A 15,844-nucleotide genomic window follows, 5' to 3' on the forward strand; every position below is an offset into this window, starting at 1 on the left:
CCAGGGGAAGCAAGCCAGCCAGAATGTCTCTGCATTTCCAGAAAAGAAAACTAAAGCAAAATTGCCAAAAGATATCTTCCAAATTTTGAGTATTGCCATTGAAATTCAAGGTCTCTGATAAAGTTAGAAATTCTGAGGCCAAGGGCACATAATTAAATACTTTTCTGTCTTTGTAACTTTTTTCAAAATCATATCATCTCAACTTGTAAAAAGGGGATAGTACCACACAGAAAGGAAGTAAGTTTTAGCAATTAGCATGTGCTTATAAATACTGAGAGACCAAGGAGATAAGCATTCTCTTTTTCAGCTTAGCTCGATGATAAAGTATAACAACTTTCCCATCAAGTCTTAACCAATTCTGCCTCCAAGGTAGATCCTAAATCTACTCCTTTCTCTCCATTCCTGTCTCATTGCCCTGGTTCAGGCTCCTAGCAACACTCCAGGACTGTTTCCAGAGCGCCCTAATTTGTCTCTCTGCTTCACATTGCATCCCCCTCCAGTCCCCTCATGACTGATTAACCTTTCTCAAAGGCTTAAACTAATTGTAGGTCATCATTCATGTGCCTAAAGTCCAGAAATGGCTTCCCATCTCTTTCAGAATTAACCGTGAGCCTCTTATCTCTGGCCCAGCCCTCCTCTCCGGTCTTAAACCTTTCCTTCTGCCACAGCCAGCAAGAACCCTGCACTCTAATAATAGCATGCATTTAAATTGCCCTTACTATGTGCTTTACAAAAAAGTAACTCATTTATTCTCATAACGGTTCTTTAAAGTAGATATGCGTGCTCTGCCCTTCCTACAGGGAGACTGAGACAGAGAGAGGTTAAATAATGGTACAGGGTAGAACCCAAGCAGTGTATCTCCAAAGTCTGTGCCCTTAACCACTTCACTGTGATGCAAACAGTGTTGAGGCCACTTGCCTTTTGTATGCATTCCAATTGCTCCTTTCCCTCAGCTGATTTCTTGCTCCTGAGCACTCCTTGTCATCCCTCAGCATTCAGTTCAGCCATTCAGGAAATCCTTTCTTCCAGAAGGAATTATACATCTCTTCTGTTTTCTCCCACGGAAGCCCGTGCCCACGTCACTTACCTCATTGCATTGTAATTGCAGTGTCTGGACACGCATTTTTCTTCTGGACACTCAGCCCTGAGGGGCAAACTCTTTCTTACTGAATTGGTATTCCCAGCTCAAGACATAAGAGATAGCACATGGCAGATACTCAGTTAGTGTTTGTTAGTTGAATAAAAGAAAAATTGATCTACTAGTCACAGATGTTTAATAATGTTGATGTGAAAAAAGAATACTTGAAAGAAATAATGTAATTTTAAATATGAAAAAATGGAGCCTCAATCTGTAATTCACAAAATAATATATTCTTCTGACACTTACACAATGAGTGTACAAATTTAATCATTTGTACACCATTTAATCATTAAATGGTGGGGCACCATTGGCCAATAAAGTTTACTAACTTTTCTAACATACCTAATAGAAATTCTAAAGAACTGATATATAGAAGTAAATGAAATGGGGGTTGGTACCTCAGAGCATCACAAATTACCTTTTAAAATAATAAGCCTCTTATCACTTAACTGAAACAATTTCACAGATGAAGGGAAACTAATAAAAAAGTAACAGGATGGCATTGTACTCTTGGTATAAGGGAAGTATACAGTAAGTCATAATACATTAGTAGTGGTGACATCTCTAGGTTTCAATTCACAGTTATTCATCCAATACTTAGTCCTTTTCTCTCAACAACTCAAAAGTCACTGCTTTTTTATTTTTAAAAAATGTTTATTTATTTATTTATTTATTCATGAGAGACACAGGGAGAAAGAGAGGCAGAGACACAGGCAGATGGAGAAGCAGGCTCCATGCAGGGAGCCTGATGTGGGACTTGATCCGGGGTCTCCAGGATGACGCCTTGGATTGAAGGTGACATTAAATGGCTGAGCAACCCAGGCTGCCTGAGTCATCACTGCTTTTTAAATTATATTTTGTCATATCTCTGTAATTAAAGCTTTTAAAAACATGGTAATCTTAGTGGTGATTGATGATTGAAGATCAAATTCAGTTGAATTTTCATAATCATTAGATTTAATAGAAATAAGAGGTAAGCATTCTCTTTTTCAGCTCAACTTGATGATAAAATATAGCACCTTTCCCGTCCAGTCTCTGAGCTATGCCTTGTGTTGGCTCCTTTTCAGGACCTCTTCTGCGTGTACCAGTCAATGTGGTACATACACACCAATGCCTTGTGTTGGATTATTCACTATCCTATTAGTACCCTTTGTTTGCACTTTGATAGCATAGTTGCTTTTTATTAAGTAGAAACCACCAGTGTGCTCAAGGATTCATGATTGAGACAAAAGAAAGAGAGAGTAAGGGAAGGGGTAGAGAGAAGAAGAAAGGAAAACCCTTTAGGAATCTCTTTGAAAATTTAAGAGAATTTTACAATCTACATAGCTATTTGATGATAAGGCAAAGGAGATTTATGTATATTGGTTAATAATTTTAATTGGCATTTATTGTAAATTAGATATAATTTTATAAAAAAGAAACCAACAGCTGTTTCCTTATTTTGATTGTTAATTGTTTACTATTTTATGCATTTGGTTGTCAAGCATTGTCACTTCTGGAATGCTTAATTTATATCAGCTAAATACATGGAAACTTGATGGTGGCAGTGTACTGCTGTGGATAAATCACTGAGGCGTGAATAAGGAACCCTAGCTTATAGGCCCTGAAAGGACCTTCATGTAGCATAGCCTTAGGCTGTGACTTTGAACCTTTGAACTTAGTACTCACATTGGGGATAAGACACATATCTTTACAGGCAATGTTTTATGATTATATAATCATAGAACTTCACTTATATGACTTTTTTATAATTCATTTAGTCTTGAAAAAGAAAAATTTAAGGACGCCTGGGTGGTTCAGCGGTTGAGCATCTGTCTTTGGCTCCGGGCATGATCATGGTCCCGGGATTGAGTCCCATATCGGGCTCCTTGCAGGGAGCCTGCTTCTCCCTCTGCCTGTGTCTCTGCCTCTTTCTCTGCGTCTCTCATGAATAAATAAATAAAATCTTAAAAAAAAAAATTTAGCATAATATAAAATAGAACTGAGAAGAGGAAAAAGTCATAACAATGTTTAATTATTGTGTACCAGTACCATTGTTTTGCAAGTATTTGTTTTTGAGGATACTTATCAAAAGTTTCTTGGCTGACTTTTTTATCGGCCAAAAAACTTCTCTGCATTTCTTACTCACTGATTCAAAGTGTCACTAATGTAGTTAAAATTTCAGTCTAAAAGGATTGGCTTTAACAAGCTTACATTTTTTGTTACCTAACAGTATACAGATTCAGACAATGTAATATTCAAGAAAGGGAGATGGATGCCATGTAGTTGCACTCAAACAAGAAAACTATTTTAACAAAAATATGCTAACAAGTATAAAATACATAACTTTATAGTACTTTTTACACTACTGCTAAGCAGCATGTGAAAAAAATCCAAGTTAATAGTCAGATTCTTGTTTTGAAAGTAATATTCTGCAAGTTTGAATTATTCTGAATAAAAATTCTGAATTTATTTGCAATTTTACCTTGGGAGTTCACCCAAAACATAGATAAAGATCCATCAGCATTTCTTTATTATTATCTATGAAATTAAGTAAGAGTGATATTTTTAACTCAAACCAAGGTTATTATCTAGATTTATTAAAGGAAAAAAATACTTAGCCCTTTTAATTGGATGATCTACAACATATGATACTTAGCCATTGCCAAAAAAAATCAGTATCCATTTCCCATAAACAAGACCTGAAAAATTATAAATAAAGCTGTACCTTGATGCCATTTTCTAGGGGCTGATGTTGAAGTGGAAGAAGCAGGTCAAAGAAAAGACTAGTGAACAATATTACAGGCTAGGTCAGGATATCAAAAATCTGCTTTTGACACCTTTAGTTTAACTTAATTCATAAGGAGTTTGATTTCCACAGGGAAAAACAAAATTTCAAATTACAGCTCCTTGAGCGTTCAGTAGATTTTTTTTTTTTAAGATTTTATTTATTTGAGAGAGAGAGAGAGAGAGCACAAGCAGGGGCCAGGGGCAGAGAGAGAGAGAGAGGCAGACTCCCTACTGAGCAGGGAGCCCAATGCAGGACTCAATCCCAGGGTCCTGGGATCATGACCTAAGCCAAAGGCAGACGCTTAACCGAATGAGCATTCAGCATTTTTCTTTTTCCTCATACACAATTGGTTTCTCTTGTCCTTGTTTTTGGCATCACTGTAAGATTTTATTCGGGGATAATACAGAAAGAAAAGCTCTTTTCAAAATCATTACTGATATGAAATTGTGCATCAATAGACAGTAGATGCTGAAGAAGGGATGTGGTCAAAAAAGCCCCTCTTTTGGAAATCAACTTTTTACCTACCAGGGACTTTTTGGGGCTTCAAGGCTGTTGGCCAAGAGTATAATTTGCTGTTTTTAGACAGACTTTTGCCAGCCACTTAAATTTTACAGGTGGACTTACATGGTGTGTTCACTCAAATTTCGATTCAAAGAGGACTATAGTCATGATGAAGGCTCTATTTGAAAGAGTAAATCAGATATATTCCTTTAGTATATTTCAAACTAAAGGAAATTATATTGTACCAAACAGTTTCAATTTGTAATCTATTATGTGTCCAGAGGATGCTTCAGTATCCACTGGGTTTACTTATTATCATTCCATTTTAATTGTTTTAACTGAATTTAATATTTAACTTGTTAACTGTTTTACTAAACACTGTGCCCTTCTTTCACAATTTCTTGACCTTAGACTCCATTTACAACGTCCATATGCTAAAGAACTGATTATGCCCTATTTGTAGTACGGGGGGAAAACAGCCTGCTATATTAATATAGGTTATTATTAAGATATTAATAATAGCAAATCTAAATCTGTGGTCAATTTACATATTCAAACGTAACATTAATTTACATGACAATCATGAAGAAAGAACCTTTAGTTTAATACTAAGCAACTCAAAAAAAAAAAAAAATACTAAGCAACTCAGAGATAACCTGGAAAATCGTGGAGCAAAAATTTTGCACGAGCGGTGATTTGGGGAAATACTCCAGAGGCAGATATTCAGAAAAATAAAACAACCAGTGAAAATGCATGGTATCTAAGTTATTTTAGGGATGACATTATTGCCCTTGAAAAGTCTGTGAATACCCATTTTATAGGTATTGTGAAAATTAAGTGAGGTAATGATGCAAAGCAGCACCTAGCACATTTTCTGCACCAGAGTAAGTGCTTGTTAATAAACGTTAGCATTGTCAGTATTATAATTATCTATATTCTTGATTTCCTAAGTAAAAAGTGAAGCTTAGTTTAATGCAATCCCAGTAATATTTATTAAATGTGTAGCAAGCGAGTAGTGCACTAGTAAGCTTCGCAGAAATGTGTCCCGTGGCCCTTACATGCAAGGGTGGGAATAAATAGGATATATTAAGAAACCCGAGGCAGAATAGGAGTGCAATGCAGTGCAGTGCAACACATTTCACTTTGAACATTATCATCTTCTGATGTGTTTGCAGGAGTTGTGTAAATGTTAAAACCACAAGTAATTATTCTTTCTCTTATGTCACGTTCTCTCTAATTTGTACTGTCTCAATATTTTTGTTTATAAAAATGACTGAAAGAATGAACGATTGTGTCAATAATGAAGACACCCCCTCATTTTTAGCAAAGAGACAGCCCCAAAATCTCAAGAAGTGAACAATTAAGTGAGTCATAAATCTATCATTCATTGTTAAGTGGAGTTTTTTTTTTAAGATAGCAAGGTTCAGTATCATTTTTATGATGCAATTAAAAACTATCCCTTCAGCAAATCAGTACTCAAAGTAGAATGATATTTTAAGTGCCTTTGTGCATTGAAAACATCAGGTTGTCAAATTCTTCCTTATTTGCAAATGGAGTTTTTATTCGGAGAAATACAAGGATGCATTCTAAATCTGAAACATCTGGCTTTTGTAATAAAGTAGTGGAAGCAGCTTGTGTTTTGGATTCAAATCAAAGCTGTCCCTTACTGACAAGTCACAGAAGCTCCTTGAACCTCAGTTTCCTTATCTGTCAAAAATTGGGATGATAATGTCTGACCCACATGGCTGTTAGGACAAACGAGGGACTGGTTTGCCAAAACAACCCTGCTTTGTGATCCAGACTCTCAATCTTTGGGAAAATAATTCAGTAATAAGTAACATTTCTTTACTTCTGCCTCACAGTCCAGAGCCTGTTGTGTGTGTTGAATGTTCAATGTTCAGTATCTAGTTGGCAGATAGACTGTTAATTTCACAAAAGATACTAAACAAAACATGTCCAAGAAATATCAAGGACAAATGCAGTAGATATGAAATCGGTGAAGGTCTGGTTTAGCATCAGGGTGACATGGTCAAGCAGAAGAGGCAAGCTCTTTTTAGAATGTCTACTGCCCTCTAACTGGTAGAGCCATGAATAGTTTTGGCTTTTGTATATTCTTGGAGTATTTTTCTAAGAATACACCACAAAAGACACTGAGGTTTCACAGGAGTTTCTTCATAGTCTAACATTATGCATTATTATATTATTTCCCTGAGAAACCCTCAGATAGAATGGAGACTTGATTTTGTGTTTAAGAATCTGTAATCAGGAGTCTTTACCAGGATAAGAATCAGAAAATCTGCTTTGCCCCTATTCCACACGAGGCATATTAAAATTTTCATCATTCCCAGATTTCTGACCTCCAGATGTTTTGTGGTTGCCTTTTGCCTTAGAGCCATCCCATGAAAAAGATCTCCTTTTCCCTCAAAAAAAAAAAAATGTGATTCACAATAGCTAAATAACATAGTTTCTAGCACTTTTAGCAGGGTTTCAGGCATTCAGGGCACAGTGAACATAACTCTGAATTCTAGAAGGTCGTACTTTTCCACTAAAAACTATTTTAAATGCGTTGCTTCCAGTAGAGTAGTGGGTTGTATGAGCAAGTTTACTGTATACAATTTTAAAGTAATTTTCTGTGAAAAGATGTATGTTTGAGAGACAAAACAATGTCCTGATACTGAAAACTAACTTACCCTAAAACCTTTAAAAACGCGGATAGAAAATTAGTTGATGGTAGTGGGCCTTATTATGTATGTGATGACTCTAAGTATAACAAGACAATATGCTATAAATGTTTTCAGATTGTTCTAATGAAAGAAAGAAAAAAATAGGTTGGTAAAACCTTTTGCTGAAGTAAAAGCAGAAAATCAATCAATATATCAGAGGTTCAACTGAATACTTTCCTGTGGCAGTTTGCCCCAAATTCCAGAAAATAAGATACCATTAACAGATTACTAAATAAAGTCAGTTTCATACACCAATGTATTAGAAATTATTTTGCAGGTAACAACTAATAGCAGATACTGTAAAATACTGAGCATTTCACTGTCGTGTTAAGTGGTTCTGATGGAAGCTGGTCTCTTAAATTGACAATAGGTAGGTAAACATCTTTAACCTCCATTACAGGGGAGATTATTGACTAAAATATTACAAAATCTACCTTTAAGAGCATATTTAATCATCCACTCAAAATAGCACACTGAAAGTTAAACAGCTGCCCTGGCATTTAGTGTTGCTGAGCCCACTACTTCCTATTCGTAAATATTTATTTATCTAGGAGACCAGAAATACAGTTTAGAACACCACCATTCTGTGCCTCTTTGTATAATTTCAGCATTTTCTCAACCAGAAATGCCATTTATGATGGCCAAGCTGTGTTCCTGAAGCTCCCACATCACCTCTGGCTCAGGAAGTCCCTTTGGGTCACATATCCCTGGCCTCCCACTTCACTTGCTTTCTGCTTCCTTCACATTCCTATAATTTTAGAATGAGATATGACACAGAAGAGTTTTCAAAATCCCAGAGTGTGACCAATTCTCAGGGAGCAGGGGACTGCTATCCTTCAGAGCATGGACTCTAGGCACACTGCTGGGTTCAAATCACGACTCTACCAGCTTATAGCTGTTTGGCGTTGGGCAAGACGCCGGACCTCTCTGTTGTTAAGCTTTCTCATTATGTAACACAGGGATGCTATTCGTGCCTGACAAGGTTGTCATTGCAAAGAATAAAGATGTTTTACATCCATGTATAATAGCAAACAATTATATAACAGTTATTAGGTGCCTGGTACTGTTCTGGGTCCTCAGTGCATTGGCTTGATGTTGTTGATACTATTGATAAATAAGACTCCATAAGCGTTTGATATTGTTAATAGTATTGCATGGTCATGTTGGCGATGGCTGCCTCAGACAAGTATGTGAGAGTCTGATTCAGATTACTTTTATGATTCTCTCACGCTAATGAAATCATTTCTTAGGGCTAAAAAAACTAAGGCTCAGTATGGTTGGAGGAACTCTAATGAAGACCTCAGCACCAGAACCTGGAATCACCTACCTTCTCCTCCTTTGCCCTTGACTCCCGTCTGCCTTGTAGATCTTCCTGTGCCTGCTGTCTCATTCTTCACGTGATCTACGGCAGATGTGTCCTAACTAGCTTCTCTATAGCAGTCTAACTTCTAATCTGCCCCTTCCGTTGACACTTTTTTTATTTTATTTTATTTTTATTCCTTTTTTTTTAAAAGATTTTATTTATTTATCCATAAGAGACACAGAGAGACCGAGATACAGACAGAGGAAGAAGCAGACTCCTCACAGGGAGCCCCATGTGGTCCAGGACTCGATTCCCAGACCTGGGATCACACCTTGAGCCAAAGGCAGATGCTCAACCACTGAGCCACCCAGGCGTCCCTGACACTGTAGTCCTAAAGGACAGCTAAGGATGTCATTTGCCATTCACAAACTATAACTTTGCTCCTGCTTTATAGTACGAAGTGTAGCAGAAGTTTCAGTGTGAATTCTAGAATATAAAGCTAACATGATCTGAGAGATTTGTGTTAGTCAAGCCTATTTTTCCAGCTTCTGAAAACTGCATACTCTGAAACCACTGGTACTCCATTCTCATGGGAACACTCATCCTTCTCCAATACAGCCGTGACTCAGATCTTTCATGCATTCCCTCTCCCTGGGAAGTCTCTCTCTGGACCACCTAATAAAATCCTATTCATTCTTACTTACCACCCTTCCACCATGGGATATCTTGCAGCCCATCCTTTGGTGGGCATTTTATGTATGAGTAAATTATTTTTGAGGTTTATAGAGACAACCTATGGCAGTGAGCATAAGCACTCGTCAGTGTAGAAAAGATCCAGTGCCTCAGAGTTTTCCTGTTCATCAGGGAAAATTTCTACTTTATTTGATTCTACCACTTGCAGTTAGCTAACTAAGGTAATGTGCTGTGAAATGATTAACAGGTGCAACAAGTGAAAAAGAAGCTTCAATTAACTCTCTATAAACAAATTTAGTAGTTGGGCACTTGCGTGATTTCCTGACTTTAATATTATATGGTTGATGAGCAGTTTGTCTCAATAGTGTACTTGGTCATCAGTGTGTAATCATTATCTAAAATAAGAAATGTTCTCAAGTAGCATATAGAGGAGAGACCCTTGATATTTGAAATTAGCAAGTTACGTGTTACATTTTCAGTTCTAGTCTCATACTCCCTCAGTAACTTAACTTTTAGCGCCATTCCTGAATAACTCCTAATTTTTCCAGCATAGTCTGTCTGTTTTACAAGCATCTGGAGCACTTAAAGAGCTAGCCCTCTGCGTGTATCACTGCCTCTAATTGCAGCAGGATGGAAGGGAATGTGTTCAAGGTGGGCAGAGTTGTCTGAACTCACATTTAAGAGTTGGGGTGCTAGTTGATTCTTAAAACAAATTTGAATTAAACAGGAGAGCAGACACTGCTAGAGCAAAGACTCCAGCATATCCAGAGGACTGTGAGCTTGGGTGTGGAAATTGGAAATCAGGTGAGATGGGGGGGTGGGGGGTCAGACTCTGCGCAGTTCTGAGACTCCAGCAGGGCACTGACCCAACAGCATTAAGTATGGTCTGAAAAAGTAACAGAATGGAAGCAACACTTCAGAAAGATTTTTAGAGAAAATCTTGAGACCGTACATGAGATTTATTATCACACGTGTGCACAAAATTTTGTATACAGCTTTAAGGAACTCACAACCTTTGTGAAGCCCATCTTTAGACCTGGTGAAGAACCCTTCAACTGGAGACCAGGAACCATGATAAAATGAAAGGAATTTTATCCTGAAAGCCTTACCTAGGATGGTAGCAGTGGAGATGGAGAGAGGCATTTCTGAAGAAAACAAGTTTTGGTATCTGATTGGAGAGGGAGCTGGAAGAGGAAGCTGGAAAAGTCAAAGATGACAATTTGGGAGACTGAAAAAAAGATTTTAATAATGAAAAAATTAGCCTTGGTTCAGAAAGGCTAGTATCTGTTTCGTGCTTTTATTAGTTTTGTATGCTTGTATTTATAATTGAAAGTCCTAGGGGAGAAAAGTGAAGAGATTCATGTCTAAACACCCAAGTAAGAGAAAGTTTTAGAACTTTGGGTTCAAAGAGAACTACATGCTTGCTCAATTGAGCTCTGTGGGACAAGGCAAAATGTCCTCCTCACAACATCTTAAGCCAGGAATATGTTCTTTGAATTTACAACTTCTTAAAATAGGAGTCAATAAAAAAAAAAAAAAAAAAAAAAAAAGCAGCAAGTGTTTTCAAGTTAACTAGAGAGAAAAAAAATTTTTTTCTCCTCACACATTTCAAGTTTTGTATATTTACACTAGTTTTAATATGAATGTTTAGAAACTTGTAACCAATCGAGGTCGATTCTGTTATCCTTCATAAAAATTATATTGTGAATGCTTAAATTGTTGTATTTTATGTGAAACAATATTTTTAATCAAATCAAACTATAAAACGAACTGACTCTAAAGTTGGTCTGTTCTTCATTTTCTCATAATCTATAATCAGGAAATCCATTCACTCATGCTTTATAATTTTTGTGCTTTTAAGTGGTCAGGGGAATGTGACATCTGCATACAGTCACATCTGAATTGATCATTGTCCAGACGGAGGGTAACTTTAAAACATAGCATAAAGCAAGGTTGGGTCTGTCTATTAGGAGGTTATTGAGAGGTAGTATTGCCCACCTCCCAGACCCCTGACTTTGAATGAGACCATTCTCTTTGGTGAATTTATCTTAAGGTAGGACAACAGCCTCAACGCAGGCCACAGCGTTCTGAGTGAGGAGGAGGCCCGCGGTTTCCAAGCCAGTTTAAATGCAGGCTCTTCTTAGCAGTAAACCACACGCATGTATTCATCATTGATTTTCAAATGATAGGTTTCTATATCGCTGGTTTAGGATCCACAGTCTTGCATTCCTGAATCTATATTATGCCAAAAGAATAACAACTTGGTGGCTGGAAACAGAAATGGTTATTATACGGCTCCAAAATGCTAGCTGGCACAATATGCTAAAAACAGCAGAAATTCACCGGTAAAAGGCAGAATTTATTTGTTCTTAAAAATAACTTTATGCTCTAAAAATGTGAATTTAAGAAGTGTCATCGTGGTACAAAATATTTTATATTCAATATGTAAACACCTTAAAATATGTGACTAATCTTCTAAAATGGCATAATTTCCAAATAACAGGAAATATTCCAAGAGAAAAATAGAATGCTTTTCAAATCCTTTTTTTTTTTTTTTAGTTTTGAGGCATTTATTGGATGAAAAACTGTAATGCATGTTTACTGTTTTTTTTCCTGCTGCCCTAAATCATTGTTTAAAAATGTGGGCAGAGAGATGGAGGCTTTGTTGGAATTTCTCAGAGAGTTTACTGTAGAAAAAAAAATTTTTTTATTTAAAAAAAAAAAGACCTTTTCTCAGAGCATCCGTGAAGCATTTCCATTTTCGCACACTGGCCCAGTGCTTGTCATATCACAGGACAACACATTTCACAAAGCGGTTTTACTTCCTTTTAGCAAAATAACTCCTCCATGCAAACCAGTATTGGCATCTACCAAGCCAGGGTTTTAGTTTCTTCTGATCTATTCAAGCTTCATTGCACTGCTTAACTGACTTTTTCCCCCCTTCTTTTGAAATTACCCACCTAATTTTCCATTTAATTGTTTATTTAAACCAGATCTCACGCAGGCTTAAGAGTTAAGTGACATATGTATTGAGTGTTTCAGACTGAACTTCGGCTGACAAAGTATAGTGCAAATTTTTTCTTGGTTTCCTCAGTCTTTTTTTATCCAGTAGAATATATTAATTAAAACTAGAGCCTTAACATATTCACAAGAATGATTCAGTTAAGACATATTAAACATGAACTCTATTTTATCAAACATTTTTGTAAGTAAGCACATTCTCTGTATCTGTCCTAGTGATACTAGGTAAATGTATTTGTTTCATGTGATAACTTTTGCCACCAAAACCTGTCCAGGTTAACTGGAAAAGAAAATTTTGGCTTTTGACATATTTAGCCAGCTGTAGAGAATTTAGCTACTTTCGGTGAAGTTTTCTTACAGAAGAGTAATTTATATTCAAATTCAACCAACATTTCCTAAGAAACTACTGTGTACTTGACACATGTTTTGGTGGGGAGGGGGAGTTCGTTTATTTTTATTTTTTGCCCCAGTAACTTGGAAAATTTTACGGATGACCCAATTGACAGATTTAATCTTGTAGTTATTTGTTATATATTCAGCCTGTTTATTCATGCATAAAATGAGACAGGTAAATGAATGGGATATGAAGAACAAATGTGCTTTATGTAGTTTGCCTCAAATGGATTCTAATTCAAAGGATGTTTCCATAAATATTTCCTGAAATATACCTGTGCTTTGCCTTCCCACACCCTCCTCGCCTCTAGCTCAGGCCATCACAATAGTTTCCAGACTGCTTCATACTCCCAGACCTTCCAAATGACAGGATATCCCAATGCCAATATATCTCTCTGTCCACTTTTAGAGGCCTGTGTTCCACCCCTGCTCTGCAACCTTCACGGGTCTGCATTTCCACCTTTAAACCCGAGATGTGTCAGCCTGGAAGTCAAGATCTCCATGTCCTTCCAAGGTCTTCGACACTCCTCTCTCTTTTCATGAGTTCCCTTCTAATGAGCTTGCTCACAGTGTCTCTGACTCCATAAATTCCCACCTCCGTCCTTTCCCCGAGCCCAGTCAGAAGCCCAGCTTCTGTCTCTTCTCTTTTTTCAAGGCCCACATCAATTCCTGCCTCTTAGATGAATCTTTATTGGATAATCTCTTCCCTCCGGGGAACTGGGTAACTCTTAATCTGGATTACTCTGTGGGCACCTCTCCCTAGGCTGCCTTGTCCTGGTTGGCACATTTCACACATGCGTGATACTGGATTACCACAAAGAAATTGCGGGGCCTTGAGGACTGGGGCCACGTCCTTGCCTCCCCACAGGGTAGCGCACAGTATCATTCGTCCTGGGGTAATAGACACTTGGGCTTCGGGATAATGATAATGAGGACTGACCAACCGTAACACTGAGGTTTGACTGTCTCCTTTGGAGACCTTCAGAAAACACCTATCTAGTTTTCCAGCAAAGATTGTTGCATTGGGTGGTGGGTCTCTCTTCCTCTCCAAAGGCATTGGGAAAAGCCAGCAGAAGACGTTGTGCGTCAGCTAAGTTTGCATCACCTCCCCCCATAGCTCTTCTGTCACGGAGAAGTATATTTTGAATTATGAGAAATGGCATCCTTCAGCTATCCAGTTCTATTAGTAGGGGTTTGAACATCAGATGTCTACGAAAACCCTTGCAGTGTCCACATCAGATGACTGTCTCTGTGCCTTGATGAATCAGTACATCAGTGGAGGCATCATGCCTTCATTTCAGCTCTTAAGAAGGAATCCTGCCTTTTGAAACTCTGCGTGAGCAGGAAAGCAAGCCTTCAGGTCATGAGCTGAACTTGAGAGGAGGGCAAACCAGATGTAAGAAAACCATAAGGAGAAACCACTCCAAGAAAACGGGGACTCAACAGCCGACTGTGAAAGAGGATACGCCTCCTGCATGTCCTAGAAATTATAGTCTTACTGGTGCGCCCTTAAGGACACACAGACACACAAAATAAAACCCAAACCATTGAACCCAAAGAGTGAGTCACGCCAGCCAGACCTCTGCCAAGCTAGTCAGTTAAAGTGCAGGACCGACTCTGTGCTTTCCTTAGACCCTGAACACAGGTCTGACCTTCTTCATGAATTTTTTAATAGGAAAAAAATATATGTTGATTTCTGAGCAAGTTGGTATATATTAGCTCTCTTCTCATTAAACATTTTTAATCTTCAGAGAATATTTAAAAACTCACTGATTGGGTTACTCTTTACATAGAGGCTGTTGGTCATCCTACAGATTTTGTTGTATGTCTTACCTTGTTAAGCTTTTATTTTTAATCTTGTAGAGTACTTTAATCTAGAATCTTGTAGAGTACTTTTAATCTAGAATCGTACTTGAGTCTAGATTTCTTCCTGAATGCTTTCGTTGTTTCGTGTTAACAGGGAACGGATATGGCAATCCCCGAAACTCACCAGGTCTGCTGGTCTCACCTGGTAACTTGAACAAGAATATGCAAGCAAAATCTCCTCCCCCCATGAATTTAGGGATGAATAACCGTAAACCAGATCTCCGAGTTCTTATTCCACCAGGCAGCAAGAATACGATGCCATCAGTGGTAATGCGACACTACACTTTAAATAAATGTTGATAATGTTTTGTATATGTTTTGCTATTTTTGTATTTTTCTAACATTCTGAATTATTTAGGTGCTCCCAGAAAATTAACATATCCATGCTATTGCTGGAGCCCACTTTGTATTTAGCCATTATTTCTGGTAACTGGTTCACATTTCCCTTTTCCATGTTAAAAAAAAAAAATCCAATAAACTCCACTATAAAACTCCTGTTTGGGGGCAAAAAATTAAATAAATAAATAAATAAATAAATAAATAAATAAGCATTTCTTTTTAAGGCCTCCAATTTATAATTAGAAAGAATCATTACTTATTACTATGCTTATGGCACAAAGAGTTTGACCAATGGTAGAATCAAACTCACAGAATAGGGAATTTTATAACATAATATTGAACTAGTTATGTCCTCAAGGTGCTGACAACCAAAGATCTTTTCCATAATTTCTAAATGAGCATTCTCCTATGAATTGGCCATTCTTTTCTTGAGTATATTGCAGTGATAATGTTTAATATAGCATATGCCTGTGCACTGCCTCAATTCATCTTCCCATATATGTGCTTCATACAAATAACTACCTCTCCAAAGCAAATTGTTTTAAAATTCTAGGCATTCTGAGAACAAAGGTTATATTTTACATCAAGAAGTGGGCACTGTAAGAAAAACTAAATAAAAAATAAATAAGAAATATAAATAATATCCCTGGACTCTATCATTTTTCTTTCTCCTATGTCTGCAGGGCTAAGACAAAGATAATAATTGTGGGACCAAATTCAACAACAAAGAGACTTACATCAGTGTTCTCCAAATTAGCTTTGCTTAAGAGTGAGAACATTTAAAACCAAGATTCAGTAGACAAATTTAGATCATTCTGCAAACACATTTCTTTTTTTTCTTTCTGTGCTCTGTGGCAAGCTTCAGGGTAAAACAGTCCTGCAAACTGATTAGTTTATTATGGCACAGTGCAGATTAATTTTGAATATCAACCAAAAAAAAATCACATAATATGCAACGTTCCCTTCGGAAAAGACTGGGTCTAATAAATAAAACCTCCCACAGGGCCATAGCCAAGCAGTGTGGGCCATGCATGTCAGGCTGTCTCTATCAGCAGATTTATTCCAAGTTCCTTAAAACTGATGCTCTCCCAGGG

The 15,844-nt window shown here is 37.3% G+C and overlaps 1 protein-coding gene across 39 annotated transcripts in view; it reads left to right on the plus strand.

Annotated features, from left to right (window-relative positions):
* Positions 1-15,844, plus strand: part of MEF2C (myocyte enhancer factor 2C) — a 169,054-nt gene that overhangs the window by 140,765 nt on the left and 12,445 nt on the right. For all 39 annotated transcript variants that reach the window (XM_072791994.1, XM_072792092.1, XM_072791991.1 and 36 more), the window contains one exon: positions 14,506-14,678. In XM_072791994.1, coding sequence (XP_072648095.1) covers positions 14,506-14,678 — 173 coding nt within the window. The remainder of the gene's footprint in view (positions 1-14,505; positions 14,679-15,844) is intronic.

Source organism: Canis lupus, chromosome 2 (assembly GCF_048164855.1).
Source record: "Canis lupus baileyi chromosome 2, mCanLup2.hap1, whole genome shotgun sequence".
In the NCBI taxonomy this organism is placed as follows: Eukaryota; Metazoa; Chordata; class Mammalia; order Carnivora; family Canidae; genus Canis; species Canis lupus.